Source organism: Bactrocera tryoni, chromosome 5 (assembly GCF_016617805.1).
Source record: "Bactrocera tryoni isolate S06 chromosome 5, CSIRO_BtryS06_freeze2, whole genome shotgun sequence".
Classification (NCBI taxonomy): Eukaryota; Metazoa; Arthropoda; class Insecta; order Diptera; family Tephritidae; genus Bactrocera; species Bactrocera tryoni.
In genome coordinates this window covers 37,908,333-37,927,432 of record NC_052503.1, presented here as the reverse complement: position 1 = coordinate 37,927,432, position 19,100 = coordinate 37,908,333, and the positions used below count along the sequence as shown (strand labels likewise).

General features: G+C 40.0%; 1 protein-coding gene across 4 annotated transcripts in view; it reads right to left on the bottom strand.

Moving 5' to 3' along the window:
• The window catches only part of LOC120777186, a 181,052-nt gene that overhangs the window by 38,201 nt on the left and 123,751 nt on the right, over positions 1-19,100 (bottom strand). For all 4 annotated transcript variants that reach the window (XM_040108352.1, XM_040108353.1, XM_040108354.1 and 1 more), the window contains exon 4: positions 7,820-7,956. In XM_040108352.1, coding sequence (XP_039964286.1) covers positions 7,820-7,956 — 137 coding nt within the window. The remainder of the gene's footprint in view (positions 1-7,819; positions 7,957-19,100) is intronic.

Below are 19,100 nucleotides of genomic sequence, written 5' to 3'. Positions count from 1 at the left end.
CCTCCACTAACCTTACCCCCAAAGTTTTGACCCATTCGTAAAGAAGCTCCTTTCCTCCAACGGCTTCAACCAACTCGAAGCGTCCTCGCAGATATGTGAACAGAGGGAAGTCGCCAGATTTGGGTTTGGTGATTCCATGATTTAAAAGGTCCGATGTATAGTTAAAGCGTGTGAAGATATCCAAATTACTAGACATGGGTTCGCTTAGAAACCCAGATTCCCTGAGTCTGATAGTAACTTTTGCAGCCATTTACTTCCAGGCGATATCAATCGGCACTATATGCATAATAACATTAGATGTCATGGTTGGAGTGAACTTTAGTGCACTCTCTCAAGCTTCCTTGCTAGTGTCGTCTTTTCTAGGGCCCTCCACAATGTAATGGGCTTGACTATGGTATCGTAGAGCCGTCGGACTACTTTTGGTGAGAGGCTCCTCGTTTGCCAATGACTCCTCTGCATCAGTATAAGACAATTAATGCCTTCTTTGCTCTCTCCTTGCGTCAAACGTAGATAGTACTCAAGAGCTTTGCTTTGACCATAAGTGTTATTTGCCTTCAAATGCAATCATCCTGCGGTCACAATCCCCGAGTTTTTTTTTGAGTAAGATTAAAATCCACAAAAGAAGGGATAGAACTCACCTTTTCGCCGATCAGATGCAGTACTCCATTCCGTCACGGTTACTCTATTGAGAAGACTGACAATAAGATGTTTGAGGTTTTTGAAAAATGGATGATCCTTATAATCCGGGTAACATTCTCAATAACAACTATATACTATATACTATATTATTATACATCGTTGCTTTTCATAAAAGTTTTTTATTTATTGAAAATACTGCAGACTTTGCTTGCACAAAAGCTTGAATCGGACTAGTTGTGATCTGGGCAAATCACCCGCAGGCAGCGGCAATGATACACTGGGACGTAGCCACTTATGCCCGTGTGCTAGAACACATTGCAGTTTGTTGAAAAAGGCAAACAACTCAACGTCAGGTACGAAGGTAGTACTATGGAGTACCTAATAGCTGAGGGGCTTTCGCCGCGCCGAAACAAATAAATTCCCATTTTAGGTGTGAATAATGGCGAGTATGTTGAGTGAGTGCGAAGTGGACGTGTTGCAGCATATCTGCGGCTACGCGTGCAGCACTTGCACAAACAATCGGACATTGAGTGAAATATTCACCCGTTGAAGTGCAGCATTCTGGAAAATATTACATTTCCACACACATTCACACACACACACACTTATTCAAAGATAATGCGAACTACATGTATATGTATGAGTGTGCCACTTGGTGTTTGCTGGGAGAGCAGCTCGTTTGTTAGCTCTGCTGGCGTTTGATGTTAACACCCATCTGTCAGTATGTTGCACGTTCGCCATTTGCAACGGAGTGTTATACTTGGTTGATGGCTGGTATCATTGCCGCTTTAAGAGGGTTCTGCAAGTTGTGGTTTTTCACATAAGCACCTCTTTTGTTAGGGGAAATTAAGTGGCTAGTATCTTAAAACTTCTAATTAGACAGAAAAAATTGTTGCAAATATTACCGATTTTCAAAGATATGTTAGTTTAGTCGTCGAAGTTTCGCATGGTTCTTTAAACCATAATTATTTCTTTAGCACCTTTTTTTCATCCACTTAAGTGATACAAAATTATGAACTGCGCCCTGTTTTTGGGTTATACAGACCACTTTTATACTTTTATGCCAAGACATTTCCTGTCACATTTATCACCATGTGCCAAATCTTGGAAAAGACCCTTGAAAAAAGGGTCTTCGTCGATTTCAAAGCTGCTTTTGACAGCACGAAAAGGAGCTACCTTTATGCCGCGATGTCTGAATTTGGTATCCCCGCAAACATAAAACGGCTGTGTAAACTGGCGCTGAGCTATACCAATAGTTTCGCAAGTATCGGGAACGACCTCTCCGAGCCGTTCGATACCAAACGAGGTTTCAGACAAGGCGACTACTATTGTTTTTTTTTTCAATCTACTGTTGGACAAAATAATTCGAGCTGCAGAGCTTAATCGAGCAGGTACAATCTTTTATAAGAGTGTACAGCTGCTGTCGTATACCAAACTCTATAAGCCACTCATTATTGCCATCTTGTTATATGGTGCAGAGGCATGGACGATTACTACATCCGATAAGTCAGTGTTACAAGTTTTCGAGAGAAAGGTTCTGTGGAAGATTTATTGTTCTTTGAGCATTGGCAATGGCAAATACCGCAGTCGATGGAACGACGAGCTATGCGAGGTATACGGAGACATTGACATAGTTCAGCGAATTAAGAGACAGCGGCTACGCTCGTTAGGTCATGTCGTCCGAATGGATGAAAATGCTGCAGCTCTGAAGGTATTCAACGCAGTAACCGTCGGGGGAAGCAGAGGAAGAGGAAGACCGAAAGACCAGCTAGGGAAAGAGCTGACTACACTCTGCATCTTCAATTGTAGAAAAACAGCGGGAAGTAAGAAGAATTACGCGCTGTTGTAAACTCGGCTATAACCGGGTTAGCAATGTCTACGTCAATTAAGAAGAAAAAGTCCTCTGGGAGACTGTAAAGAACAAATGCTGCTGGAAAATATCTCCGTAAAGCACTTGGTTTCATAAAACATAAAAGTCAAGAATCATGCATTAGATGACAATTTATACTTTCATTTAAAAAAAAATAAGTTTAACATTTTGTTTTTTTTTTGAAATTTTCAATATTTTTTTGTTTGTAGACACACAACACTATTAATCAATCATTCGCGAATTTATCATAGGAATCATAAAGGTTTGGTTCGCATAAATGGATAAAACTGCAGAGTTGGTGTTGTCTTTGAAAGACTTGCTTCAGATCGCCTTGGGAACCGAATCAATAACTGGAGTTAACACAATTGTGTTGCATAGTTTGCTCGACTTGGTGCTGCAAAAATTAGGCTGTGAAAACGAAAAGATCTCGATTAGTGGTCACGACGCAATGGTAATTGAAAAGCTCCTGCAAGAGTCCTCCATTTCACCGCTTGCGTTTGAAAGTAACCAAATGAAGACGATAACGCAATTTGATTGCTTGGGTCAACTAGAAATTACGGTTAAGGATTTGGAAGAACAAATAGACAAACACTTAGAGGAAGTACAGCACGATAAGTTGGTAAAAGGCTCTAATAATTCAATTTCAACGATATTCAGCCGGGAACACATTTGTTCCACATGTGATCCAGATATGAAAGACATGTGCAACTTTATTGCTGACACCAAATTCAAGCATATAATTTTGGAACACACTATTCTGCCTGTATACAAGCACTTGCAAGCCATGTCCCAAAAATTGGAAGATTTCGAAATCGAATTCCTGAAATGGTTGGAGTTCATGGAACAACATTTGAAAACTATAAGTCAAAAAGACACAGTTATGATGCGTATTCTACAAATGGATGAAGAGTTGACAATGTTTCGCAATGAGTTTATGGATGCTATGGATGATTTGCAGAATATATTGGATACTAAGGTAGACCGTTGTGACGTAGTGGCATTACAAAATGTTTTTGAACAACGAGTCGAGGTTATCAAAAAAACGATGCGCGAATATATCGCTACGGCTCTGAAAGCTAACACTACGGTTTTTGCATTAGAGTCACATACATCAGACGGAAAGGTGTTTGAAACTAGTCCGAGTAAAACCGCCATAGATCCGATATGTGATTGCCAAGTATATGTTCAACCAAATATGGGGTTGCAAAAAGCTTCTGAGCAGCAGACTGACCTGGACTCCAAGAAACCCAAACTTAACTTTACAATCAAAAGAAGCTATTCAAGTCTTAGCCCTTAATCAGTGAGATTGAGTGAGAACAAACACGCAATTGAAAGAGATTAATAAACCTTTAATTTTATAATCTTGGTATAAATGGTTTTAAAATTTTCTCGTTTACGACTATAAAACTAACAGTAGTAACAAAAAACTCGCATATTAGAAAAATTGTATAATTATATGATTTTATATGTAGTGAAATCCTTTCTATTTGTAATAGTGGAAACTTCCCCACTTTTGTGACTGCTAGCTGTGCGTAAACTTTCGACATTAGGTTAGCCCCTAGAGAACTCCCTTGATCTTCTTTACTGGCGTAGAAACCGCTCACGCGATTATAGCCGAGTTAACAACAGTACGCCAGTCGTTTCTTCTTTTCGCAAGGTGGCGCCAATTGAAGATTCCAAGCAAAGGTTCTTCTTCACCTGGTCCTTCCAACAGAGTGGATGTCTTCCTCTTCCTCTGCTTCCCCCGGCGGGTACTGCATTGAATGCTTTCAGAGCTGGAGCGTGTTCGTCCATTCGGACGACATGACCTAGCTAGCGTAGCCGCTGCCTTTTAATTCGCTATACTATGTCAATGTCGTCGTATATCTCATACAGCTCATCGTTTCATCGAATGCGATATTCGCCATGGCCAACGCGCAAAGGACTACAAATCTTCAGCAGAACCTTTTTCTCGAAAACTCGTAACGTCGACTCATCAGATATTGTCATCGTCCATGCCTTCGCACCATATATCAGGACGGGAATAACTAGTGATTTATTGAGTTTTGTTTTCGTTCATCGAGAGAGGACTTTACTTCTCAATTGTCTACTTGGTCGGAAATAGCACCTGTTGGTATCCGTATGAGATATCCTGCGTTTGATTTGTAGGCTGACGTTGTTGTTGGTGTTTATGCTGGTTCCTAAATACACGAAATTATCTACAACTTCGAAGTTGTGAATGTCAACAGTAAAGTGGGTGCCAAGTCGCGAGTGTGACGACTGTTTGTTTGATGACAGGATATATTTCGTCTTGCCCTCGTTCACCACCAGACCCATTTGCTTCGCTGCCTTATCCATTCTGGAGAAAGCAGAACTAACGGCGCGAAAGGGCACTTCTCGTCGTACCAGCTGTTCTTTTGAATTTCCCGAAAACCAATGGTTTCGTTTGCAACTGTACGTAAGGAGTTTGAAATGCCGTCCCATAGTTCCCTCATATCGAGTGACGAGTGCTCTCAGATAGCAGGAGTGCAAGCCGAGTAGAAAATCGTTCGGCTGTCTGTTGTTATTGCAGCTTCTCGATGTTGAACCATCTTCGTGTTTGTTGACGTGCGTTTTTTGCTGCACAGAGACGGGTGGGAATCTTGGCTGCAACAAGAAAGTGGTCCCAGTTGATGTTAGGGCTTCGAAGCGTGCGCACGTCCAAAACACTGGAGACGTGTCTTCCGTCTATCGCAACATGATCGATCTGGTTGGTGGCTTTTCGATCCAGAGACAGCCAGGTCTCCCTTGATCTTAGAATCAAGATTTCTAGACTACTATTCTTTTCATGATTACAGATACATTTGTTTAAGCTTAATCGCTTTGCGCCCAGAGTGCATAACGTAAAAAAACTCCAGGAATAGTAACTGTATTGCAGGAAGCTTTGATCAGCTCTTCCAACCGCGTTCGACTTAGACGCGTATCTACGGGTGAGCTTGATGAGTGCTCGTCGAAGTTTTCAGCTCTGTGTGTAGAACAGTTCTTGAAAGCTCCTGACCTTTGAAAACTCAGGGAAGCAGAGATAAAACACTTCTTCGTGCATCAGACACTTCAACAAATCCCGTAGAAGTGGTTTTAGTAACGATTGGGCTCTGTATAAATCAGGACTGTCTGTATGTAAATCTGAGTTAAAAAAATCCAAGAGTACCTCACCGAAAGTCTTCTACCGAAGTGTATAGGCCTGTCATGAGTCCTCAAAGTTTAGGCGCATTCTAGCAAAAACCCTACTCAACCGGGGTATCTGCGAAATGATGATAGCAGTTGGACCATAAGTCACACCGCAGGGGTACTTTCCCCACCACTTTGGATCTTGTTAGTTAACAACCTACTTATGGAACTTGGAGAACGAGGTTGTTGGGTTGGGCCTATAGCTATAGAAAAGACTCAGTGAGCGCTTTTACGGATGCGAAGCTCGGAAAGAAGTTTGGTGAGGGAGTTTTTAGTAAGGAGCCGCTTATTTTAGCTTTAGGGTACCGGAGCACTGTAGTATCACTCAGGCTGAAGTCACTGCTATTAAGGTGTCGATAGGCGTACTGCAAAAAATTGTAGTTTCTTTTAGAGAGGTGAGTATTCCGGCTCAGCGGCGCTGGGCTGGCTAAATGTGCGTTCAAAGCTAGTTAAGGGGTATCTGTCCTCACCAGAAAAACCTTCATAAAACCTGTTAGAATACCTGGTTATAGCGGCTACTGCAAAGCTTAGGAGCTAGCCAGAGTGGGCACCCTTGCTCTGTGCTCATTGGAATGGGGCCGAGTTGAATCTTCATGGGCAACTTGCATTCTAGTACTGCCTCAATGGACCTCGCGTGTGCTTGGCAGGCGCTGGTCGATGGCCCGTCCTGTGCGACTGCAAAAAACTTTTAGCTTAGCAGTAGAGTAGATCGCAGGAGATCTTCTGACCTGCTTGCCTTTAACAATAAGCATTCATGGCTAAAAATCTTGATGGATGTAAGTTGTCAAAGCTGTTTAGATGAGGGTGAGGTGACAACTTCCAAACATTTTCTGCTTCATTGAACAGCCTTTGCAGAAAACATAGCAGAACCTGATGTTAGCCATCCCAAAAACTTTTGTGATAGGCTTGAAGCGCTTTGTCGATATGTAAAGGTCTTATGACCTATGATATAGGAGTAAGCCGGCGCTCTAAGATATTCTACTGAGGTGTCTGATAGGATCGACCTCTTAAACTAACCTAACCTTATTGAAGGTTTGGGTAAAAGCACACACCTTTCTTTTCAAATTTTGTTCCACATGAGTTAAATGAAGAACAAAAACGAGTTCTTAATGATAAAAAACGGATTTCTCTAAACAACCATCTTCAGCATTCGTCTGATTTCGCACCATGTGCCGATTTTCTATTTGAAACCCTGAAAACGAACATAAAGGAAGTATTTCATGAGGATATCCTGTTATTCAAGCAGCCATAACCAAGGTGCAAAAGAACATTCCTATTTATAATATAGCAAATTTATGAATAAAAGAAGATATTATAATGTGGACGTGGGTGTAAACACGATTATGTAATCTAGTATCAAATTCCTCTATCAAAACAAGTGAATCCATGAGAAATATAAAACAATTTTATTGCACTTGAATTTATTTACCAAATATTTTGCCATAAATTATTGGATTCCTTCCTTTCTGTGCCTCCACACACACATACATCCGTATGAATAAATAAAATACATTTAATCGCTCGCAAAAATTCCTTCTTTGTTGTGGTCTCCCCAAAGTTTTTTGCGCCATAATTTTCATAAAATGATTTGCATAATTTTATCTCAAAGGTAATGCCTCAACTTTTGGCATGCAAAAATTTGTGCGAATAAATGCGGGAGCGTGTATGCGTTCAAATTGTTTGCAGCACACTTTTCTGCCAAAATTTGTGAAACATGCAAATTTTCGTGGAACATCATAAAACACTCATATGTATGTACACACCAGTTCAACCCTGCCCTCTCACTCATGATTCGCGCATTTCAGCGGTTGTTTGGCGCCAGAGCGATTTGCTTGGGCAAAAGCATGCAAAATACGAAGGATAAAAATGACAACAAAAGCAGCAAGCTTCCGCTTGGTTTGAAAATCTTAAATTTTTTAAAGCTGGCTGAAATTTTTAAAGTAATATAACGGAGAGTATAACAGCACAGCTACTTTTCTACGATGTGTTTTTTGTTGTCGATGATGGGATTCTCAGTAAATATTATAAAGAGATTTGTATTATTGGCTTCAAGTATATTCTTTCACTTAACAACTACCCACTAAACAATAGAATTTACCACTAAACTAGTTGTTTTATACAGACCTGAACCACGTCGCCATGTTGACCACCAGCGGCAGTAAAAGTCAGTACACACACGTACGGTAGCCGGTCCTGTTTGGGTCGGTACAGCTCCAGAGAGTAGGTTAGGCCGATATCTCCATAGTACGTACGATTGCAGCCTGCAATAAGTAACGGATTAGTAAGTGGAATGAAAGGTGAAGGATGTTGTTATTAAACATATGATTTTCAAAAAGAAATGAAACGCATAAAAATTAATGTTATGGTCAGGAGCTTTGCTTTATTGAAAAGATAAGGGTTTGCCAGTATGTTTCAATAATTATTTCGAATAAGTTATAGTCGAGAAATTCAATTTTCGACCACTTTTTTGCAGTATTATAGGTTGTCAGTCAGAAATAAGGCGCCGAATATTTTCTTTCAAGACGTCAAGCGACTCTACATAACTCTAAAAAAATAGATCAGCGGGGTTAAATCACTGTCACGATCTTGGAAGGTCTTTTGTGCCCTCGGCTATATCACATATGGTCACCAGAGTCCAGCATCCTGAACAATTCCAGGAGACTTCTGGGCGCGACTGAGGTTTTATGATCTGTGTCTATGTAGATAGAACCTAGTGCTTTTAACCTGCTTCTGCAAATTGCTGGGCAGTCCAGCATCAGGTGTTCTAGGGTTTCCTGTTCCATATTGCAGAACCGGCATCGACAGATCCTCGACACGAGATAATGCGCTCACCAATAGTTTACTTCAATGAATTGATTTCTTTGTTGGTTGTATAGCATGTGGCGTTGTCTTGTAGGAACCAAAGCTCGTCCATGTAACATGCTTCAGTTTAGGCACGAAAAAGCAATTAATCATGGATCTATAGCATTCCTCATTGACTCTAACACTACTACTGACTTCATTTTTGAAGAAATATGCACCAATGATAATCTCTGCTCATAGAGCACACCAAACCAAATCGAGACTTCTTGAGCATATAACGGCATCTCAACAATATTGTCATCATTCCGAATTCGACAATTCTGTTTATTAATCTACCCGTTCAACCAAAAGTGACTTTCATCGCTGAGCAAAATTTTTATTTTATATAAAAATGGGATCGGTGACCATCTTGTTTTAGGCCCATTCCCCAAACGTGTGACACGCTTGATTGATCATCTCTTGCACCAGCTGGACTTGTAAGCCTGATAACCAAGATTCTAAGGCAAAATCTTCCATAAAGTGGATGGGAACAGCTCTAAAAATAGCTGTAGATGCACATTATTCACTAGAGTAAACGTGGTGCGAAACTGTGGTTGTTCGAATTACCCATTGGATGCAAAAATCGGTATCTTGAAAGTCCGGATCAATTATGGCTTGGATTCTCTCTTCTATGATTCTATATATTAAAACTACTTGTCTTCTCTTGAAATATTCTGCTGAGAGGTAAAGCGGACTTAAGATTGCTAAAATTCAATGAAAAACTTGTAGTAGAAAGATGACATCTGCCTTTTATCTGAAAACTTCCATTCCTACAAAAGGAGCATATTTCACTTGATGGCTGTGCTATACGAAAATTAGAATCAACACCATACACTTCCCGCATTCTTGTTATCGCTTGCTGTTCTCATTGTGACTAAAGTTGTTGACATTCATTAGATGCTTCGCTGCTTTGTCATCTGCATCCGCAAAGCTAGCAATAATCCTCGGTTCGTGCGGTACCACTCCCGTCATTTTGTCTCGGCGGCGTGGAAGCTACGAAATGGAGTGAAAGACTATGCACTGGAGATGACTTGGTCTGCAACCTGCAGTTATGGCCGCATTTATTATAAGGACTGCGACTACACAGCAGCCACAGCCGCAACAGTCTGTGCCATTAATGCGGTTTTATGCGATTGTTCACTTCTGCTGCATTGTCTTACTTTAGTTAGTTCGGTGGTGCTGGTGGCTTCTGGTGTCTGTCATAATTTGCCGAATTACGAATGTTATTGTTGCTGCGCTTTTTGAATTTGCAGTACTTCTCTTTTATTAGCGTCTAAATTAAGGCCATCAATGCCGCCGAGCAAGTCGTGGGTTGAAGTGCTTGCCACGAAGCAATGAGCGTCAAAACCAAGAAATTGTTTTGGAGTAGCTTTCTCTCAGCAGACCCAATGAAGTAATATGAAGGGAGACAAAGCATTGTTGAATTTATTTCGAAATATTGTTGCGAATTTTGAAATTAAATTCTTTACGAAACTTTTGCACACTGAAAATGCAAGGCATAACTCTTACAACCTTGAAACTGGCAGATTTTTAGTTAATTGAAGAAATTTTGTATGACTATACAGAACCCTGTTGTGCAAAAATTAAAAATACGCGATACACATACATACATATGTGGTCTGAAGCACTTAAACCATAACGACATTTTTATTTTTCTGTTAAGTATTGATACGGTATCATAAGAATGGAGGTAATGTAATACTGTGGGCAAAACACAGTGAGACTTTTTAATTTAAATGTTACGTAAAAACACATTCTTCAAAATTTTGTTTTTCTAGAATGAATGTCAGTGCCATCTGTGCTAGTATATGCTTGCCTTTCTGAATTACATAAAGTGCATTCGGCGATTTGTAAGATCAGTGAAATTATTCAGCAAAGAAGATCTATTAAATTTTGTGTCCTTAATCAAATTTCTGTTGCTGAAACGATTAGAATGTTTGAAAAGGTCTACATTGATAATAGTTTGTTGCGCGCAAGTGCTTTGATTGGTACAAATATTATGCAAAGTGATGATAAACAAGTCAATAAAATACAAATAATTGGTGCTGGAGAATCGACGATTAACAGTTAGAGATTTTACTGGCATCGTTGGAATATCGGAAGGAGCAGTGAAAATCATTTTGAAAGATCATTTGAGCCCAAAAAACGGGAAAGTTTGATTGGTTCCAAAATTATCAAATTTTTTGGAAAAACTTCGTCGTGTTAACGTTGAACAATGCTTTCCGACTAAAAGGATGTCATGAACGTAATATTATTGGCAATGAGTCTTGGATCTATGCTTACGTGCCGGAAATAGACGATCAAACGGCCAAATAGCGTGGCAATGATGAGCTGAAACCGAAAAAACCAAGTCAGTGCAGGTCAATAATTAAGGTTATGTTGACAGTTTCTTCAATTTTCGAGGTATGCTGCACTTCCAATTCCTTCCCTTATGCGTCGTTTACGCGAAGCTATTTGTAAAAAAAGGCCGGAATTATGGGCAGACAACGCATGATTTTTGCGCCACGATAATGCTCGGTCGAATACTGCATTAATCCTTCGTGAGACCACCGTATTCGCCCGATTTAGCCCCTTGTGACTTCTGGCTATTCAGCAAACTCAAACGACCGCTCCAGAGAAACCGTTTGGAGTCAACTGAAGACATTAGACGTGAATCGCTACGCGTATTGAAGCTTATTCCGGAAATTGACTTTAATAAAGCTCCGAGTTTTGGAAAAACCAATATCCGATCCAACTTGCAGTCATGGGAGGGACTTGCCATGAATCGAATCTAAAGTGTGAAAATATATAACTGAAAAGTTAAATGCTTTGCGCTTATGTCTTAAAATGGGTATCAATTTCTATCGATTTTCTCTGAAAAGAGCAATAAACAGGAATGCCGAGAAAACTGGTAGGTGTAGCACAATGTTTCGCTCAGAACAAATTTAGAACAGACTTAGATAACAGCTGTCGGATCATTGGTTTGTGACTTGCATCATTTTTACTGAATCAACTTTTGCTAATGTGGAAAAATGGATAAAAAGGTATTTCGCGTGTTGATAAAAATTTCGAGTTCCCAGATAATGTGCCAGGAAAATAAACCATCGAGGATTGGTATGCTTTAGACGTGGTGAAATGAGCACCGAAGAAGCTAAATGTGGTGGACGTCCGAAAGAGGTTATTACTGACGAAAACATCAAAAAGATCCACAAAATAATTTTGAATTACTGTTAAGTGAAGTTGTTCGATGTAGTAGGCACTATACGGATATGAAAAACGCAGTGCAAAGTGGGTACTGGGAAAGCTCACATTTGACTAAAAGGAATGACGAGTTGAAGATTCGGAGCAGTGCTTTGAGATGCTCAAGTGTGATAAACCGAAGTTTCTGCGCCGATTTGTGACAGCGGTTGAAACATGGATTTGAATCGTTTTTGTCAGGTGAAAGTCGGATGTCTTTTCCATATCCCTTGAGAAAATGAATCGACTATTTTCATCGACTATCTCGACCATGCATTATTTAATCAATTGGACATCGCGTCCAAAACCAGGGCAAAGGGTTTTCAGTCTATGTAGTAATGCAAGGTTTAGCAGATAAACTGGGCTGTTAATTTGCTTTAGGGTATCAGAAGATAAAATTGTGCACGGGGACATCCGTGGCTTGTGATAGAATATGATTAGCCGAAAAATTATGGAATTTTTAAAATTGCAGTATTTTTTTAATCACTAATCACTTTATCGACATTTTTGTTTTGACAACAAGACAGTGCCACTTTCCACACATCTCTGGAGTCAAGGGATTTATTAAGAGAACACTTCGGTGAGCAGATAATTTCATGTTTTGCGGTGGTCGATTGGCCACCAAGATCGTGTGATATCACGACTTTTTTCTGTGGGGTTATGTAAAGTCTAAAAACTATGCGTATAATCCCGCTTCGATTCAAGACTTGGAACAAAGCATCACACGTGTTATTCGCCAGTTACCAATCGCAAGCTCGAACGATCCATCGAAAATTGGACTCAACGGATTGACCATCTGGAACGTAGCCGTGGCCAACATTTGAAAGAGACAATCTTCAAAACATAAATACCAAAGAATGTTAATTCTAATGATAATAAACATTCCCCATGAAATTTGAAGTTTAAGTGTTTTTTTTAAGGGAATGGAACCTTGAAATGGATCACTTTTTATACTCTCGCAACAAAGTTGCTAAGGAGAGTATTATAGTAGTGTTCACATAACGGTTGTTTGTAAGTCCTAAAACTAAAACAGTCAGATATAGGGTTATATATATAGGGTTATATATACCAAAGTGATCAGGGTAGAGTTCAAATCCGGTTGCCTGTCTGTCCGTCCGTCCGTCCGTCCGTCCGTCCGTGCAAGCTGTAACTTGAGTAAGAATTGAGATATCATGATGAAACTTGGTACACGTATTTCTTGGCTAAGAAGGTTAAGTTCGAAGATGGGCAAAATCCGGCCACTGCCACGCCCACAAAATGGCGGAAAACGAAAACCTATAAAGTGTCATAACTAAGCCATAAATAAAGATATTAAAGTGAAATTTGGCACAAGGGGTCGCATTAGGGAGGGCCATAATTGGACGTAATTTTTTTTGGAAAAGTGGGCGTGGCCCCGCCCCTACTATGTTTTTGTACATATCTCGGAAACTACTATAGCTATGTCAACCAAATTCTATAGAGTCGTTTCCTTAAGGCATTTCCATATACAGTTCAAAAATGGAAGAAATCGGATAATAACCACGCCCCCCTCCTTTACAAAGGTTATGTTAAAAATCACTAAAAGTGCGTTAACCGACTAACAAAAAACGTCAGAAACACTAAATTTTACGGAAGAAATGGCAAAAGGAAGCTGCACCCAGGCTTTTTTTAAAAATTGAAAATGGGCGTGGCGTCGCCCACTTATGGACCAAAAACCATCTCGGGAACTACTCAACCGATTTTAATGAAATTCGGCATGTAATATTTTCTTAACACCCTGATGACATGTACAAAATATGGGTGAAATCGGTTCACAACCACGCCTTCTTCCAATATACAGCTATTTTGAATTCCATCGGATGCCTTCTCTGTATAATATATATATCTCGATTATCACTTTATCGTGCGAGAGTATAAAATGTTCGGTGACACCCGAACTTAACTTTACACAAATACGGTATTTGAAAAATATGTAAATGACTGATAATGAAATCTCGATTATCACTTTATCGTGCGAGAGTATAAAATGTTCGGTGACACCCGAACTTAGCCCTTCCTTACTTGTTATAAAGAATTGTTTTAGTTAGTATGTCCATTTCTCCGTTTGTCTGTATAGACGTGAACTAATCTTCTAGCTTTTAGAATATCGTATGAAAAAATGTTTCTTTTGCCAAAAATCTGCTCATTTGTTGGAACTGTCGATAATCGGATGGCATATACTTAGCTGTCATTGAAACCAACTGATTAAACTCAAGTTCTTGTAAGGAAACCTTTTTTATTTGACAAGCCACGAAATTCGGCAGTAGTTAATGCCTAAAGCAGCGCTATAATCTACAGAGATACTATTCAGATCGGACAACTGTAGTATATACATAGCTGCCATACAAACTGAACGATCAAAATAATGTTCTTGCATGGAAACTTCATTATTTTTGAAGGATATTATAGCTTCGGTGTAGCTGAATTAATCTTTTTTGCTTGCTTTTTTTATTCATGAAGTAGCGCTATCTCTGAAATCTTTAACATTTGTTTCCTTGACATTTGTCTAGCAGCATATCACATTCAGGCACAGCTGTCAAGGATCTCTTAGTTCGAGTGACATACGCCTGCAGGAACGAAAATAAACATTTGACATAAATATAAAATAAACAATTAAAGATTTAATCAGTTTCGTATTTGTAAACTTGTTGTTGCTGTTTAATTTGAGGCAAACAACGGTACACAACTTAACTTGTGATTATTTGTGAACACTTGTGGGCAAAGCAAACAACAACATATGTATGCCACATATGTGTGTATAAATGTGCGCCAACCAAACAGAAAATATTATAAACAAATGCAGATAAATTAAAAAGATATGTGTGCACACACACATACACACATATGTACATACAAATAGGCAGCTCACAAATCCGACAAACTGCGAACAGAAACAAGAGCAAAAGCAGCGAATTTATTTAAACATTTAACAGCTGTGCACGGGCTTTGCGGCGTTAGCGGCACGGGGAGTGGAGCGGATGGCTCAGCGCTAACCGCTCAACCAACCAGCCAAGCAGGCAGTCAGGCGGAATTCAACAACAGGCAGCCAAGTGCGAAAATAAATGAGCAAACAAAGTGTACATGACAAACAAAATGCATGTAAATTTAAATTATTTTCACTTATACAACACTAACACAACAACAACAACAACGACCGAAACATCACTAACACACACAAACATAAAAGCGGCAGCAAAATAAATAAATGGCAGCAGCAGCAATAACAACAACAACAATGGTTTGTTGAATAAGTATTTAGCAGCGAACGATGGACCAAAAGTATGCCGAGGCATTGTGGCAGGTGACTAAAACGTTGCCACATGTCGCATTACAGCACAGCAACACATGCATACATATGTATGTATGTATGTATCCACGTGCAACAAAAGGACATATGTATGTACACACATTAATGCGTATATGTGTGCAAACACATACTTTGACAAATACATATATGAAATTATGTCTATTGTTCGCCAGTTGCTGTTGCAGTGAGTGTGCCGGGCAGGTGTGGCATTGTTGCCGAAGGGCGCATTTTATTCGCACCAAGCGCAGGAAGTGTGGCGGCGGGTGGCAGGAGCGAAGTTCCAACCCAGCGTGTTTAGTAGTGGCTGTTGCGGTGAAGTGTTGTTGTGCGGTGAGTTCAGGTGTCTGGTGCTTAGCGGTAATGCCGCTTCGCTTCCCGTGCCGCACACACAGCACACCATTTATTATGCTGGATGGCAGTTAAAAACAAACAATAATTAATTTTTATTAAAACTCAAGCTTCGTTTAGTTGAGGCAGGCATTACAGCTAGAAATTACGAACATTTTTCCTAATTTCCATAGCGCAGATTGCCGGACGTGTGTAAATACTTCGGAGGATTACGCTATTAGTTTGCTTTACTAAAAGTATATACATATGTACATACATATGTATGTATTTTGGTTTAGATTGTGATTTTTCAGGCTTAGTTGGTACGGGTATATACGTAACGAAGAGGCAGATTTATGTAATTATAATCAAAAAACCATAATACCCCTCACAAACACAATAGATTCCATACCTGGAACTTGATTTTGATCGGTCAGTTTGTAGGCAACTATATGTATGCTATAGTGATCTGATCTGATCAATTTCTGAATGTACTGTTCTTCCTTACAGCGGAGTTTACAATAGCGCGCCAGTCGTTTTTGCATTTCGCTGTTTGGTGCCAATTGGAAATGCTAAGTGTAGCCAGGTCCTTCTCTGCCTTGTCTGTGGAACATAGTGGAGATCTTCCTCTGCTTTCCCCGGCGGGTACTGTGTCAGCCAATGTCGTCGTACAAGTATATCTCGCTGAGCTTATCGTTCTATCAACTGCGGTATTCGCCGTTGCCAATCCCCAAATTACTATAAATCTTCCGCAGAAGGTTTCTCTCGAAAACTCGTAAAGCCGAATCATCAGATGTTGTCATCGTCCATCCTCTGCATCATATAGTAGGATGGGAATGATAAGTGACTTGTATATTTTTGTCTTTATTCTTCGCGAGAGGATTTTACTTCTCAATTGCATACTCAGTCCGCGGTAGCACCTGCTGGTAAGAGGTATTCTGTGCTGGATTTCGAAGCTAGCTTGTTGTTTTTGTTAACGCTGATTGTTTTTTTGATGACTGGAGATATTTCGTTTTACTCTCGTTTACTACCAGACCTATTTGTTTCGCTTCTTTGCTTAACCTACTAACTAACTAACGATGTCATCGGCGTACGCCAGAAGTTGTGCACTCTTGTAGAGGATTGTTTTATTTGAAATCTACTTTGGTATCGATCGGCTCGTCCTTCCCGATCCTGACGGACCTTTAGACATACCGGAAATAAAGGCAGTTGCTTTTCGTGCTGTCAAAAGAGGCTTTAAAATTGACGATGAGGCGGTGTTTGTCGATTTTCTTTTCAAGGGTCTTTTCCAAAGTTTGGCGTTTTTCCAGGTCTGAAGTCTCACTGATAGTTCACACAATACCTACGATAGAACCTTATATGCGGTGTTAATAAGACATAGACAGATTATGCGGTCTCACCTTTTGTGGATTGGACAGAGCACACTTAAATTGCAATCGTGTGGCATGCTCCGGCCATATTCTGAATGTGCCATTACTTTGCATAATAAGTCATGTCAAATTTCGTGAAGATATCTTGACAAGATGCAGTCTGTTGACGAACTATAAGAACCTCACAGACTGTGTGTACAAACTATACAATCGATTGCAATATGGTGTGGTACTGTATTGTATCCATGGTACCAATATAGCAACATTTTGAATGGCTACCATTATACTTTTTGAGGACTTTGTGTGGTCTCAGAAAAGATAAAAGAAGGAAGCTCGAGCACACTTAACGAGCAGCATTCATCAGCATGTTGGTACACTAAAAACCACTCCAATCATTGCGCTTAATGTCATTTTACATGTAGTGCCCATAGCTGTCGTTAGAAAGTGTATGACGTTAAAAATTGCTAACAGACTCAGATAATCAGGGTTTCTAAATAAACGTATGCTTGAACATTCGGAATTCCATGCACGCTTTGATTTTATACCGGACCTTTTGGATCACGGAGTTGCCAAACCAAACTCTGACGGGGTTTTCACTGCTCACATACAGGGTTTGTCCGGAAAGTAATAGTACTGAGTGATTTAAAAAAAATTTATTGAACCAATCGATACAATTCTTTAAAAACTTTCAAAATATTCGGAATAGCCTTGAGAGCCGCGGAGCATGCTGCTTGGATCCTCTCTGTCGTCTCAAAATGCTTGCCTTTCATCGGTCTTTTCAGACAAGGACAAAAAAAGTCCAAGTAGCCACACCTGGGTTGTAGGGCGGCAGGGGAAACATTGGGGTGCCGTCTATTCCACACATGCTCAAATTTTCTTGGCACACTTCCACTAGCCGCAATGTCTGGTCGTTAATGAGCACTTTTCACCATCTTCGTGCACACCTGGCCGATGTTCAAGTGCTCTGTCACAATATACTGAACCACAGATTTTGATAAATTTAATATCTGGGCAATTAAACGAATTCTTTGTCGACGGTCTGAGTTCAAAATTTTGCGCACACGTGTCACATTGTTGGTGTTTATCGAAGTCGCAGGTCTCCCAGCACGGTCTTCATCAGCGACCTTTTCCCGGTCATCCAAAAAGGACTGGTGCCACCGAAGCACATCACTTTTTGTTAAAGTAACGTCTGGGTAAGTCTGCTTGATCATATCAAACGTTGCTGAGGCCGACTTACCGAGTTTCACACTGAATTTAATCGCGTACCTATACTCTAATGAACACTCATTCACTCACAGGAGATAACTGACCAGCCGCTTGTTCGTTAGCTAGGAACACCTTCTACCGAATCCAGTCAGTGCGCGCACGCTCCGAAGTACAATCGCGGCGGAAGAAAATCAGTCCTATTACTTTCCAGACAAACCCTGTATCTTCAAGGGAGTTGTGGGTGGGTAAAAGTAATTGGAGAAGAAGGAAAGTGAGCTGTTTTACTGATGGATCAACACTTGGACGATTGGTGGAGGGGAACTCTCTATTAACATTTTCAAACTGCGGTTGCTGTCAGTAAGAAAGCTGTAAATTTACTGCTTTGGAGCGCAGCCTCGTTCAGATAAGTCACTGCCTTGAATGGGGAATGCAAAGCCTCGATATCAATGGCACCGAGTCAATTTGTGATAAGACTTGCATGGGTCTCTCTCTTTGTGCCCGTAGTATGAGTAGCCTTTCGCTTTTTGTGGGAGCTCTTATAGGCCATTGCATTATCAGTATCGATGTTTAAAGTCGAGAACCTTACCGGACTCCAGCTACATAAGCTGTTTGGACAAAAAGATATAGTGGTCCAAGCGCGATCTCTGGAACAGCCATAAAATCTAACCTAAACTCGTTAGCAATTCAGCAGTCTGTTCAGTCTGTTGCACTTGAATCAAATAAATTAATTTATCTTACATTAACTTTTCTGAGCAATTTTCAATATCTCGATATTTATACCAATTGGAAATGTATTCTCTCCAATCGACAAGTATGGTATGTATGAAGTCTTAATCGCTTTAAAGTCAAAAAAGGCGACGAAATGTATAAATGTAATTATCTCACAATATTTACACAACTACGCGCCGTTACGTACGGCATTAATTATTTGTTGGTAAATGTTGAGCTTGTAAATAACCAATTTAATTGACAGCACACAAGTATCCACAACAAAAGTCAATTACATCCTCAAGAGCTGTTCGATCCTTTTGTAATGTATAGTACATACATATGTACATTATTATACATACTTATGTATATTGGCATATATTATACGCATATGTATAATATGTATGTATGA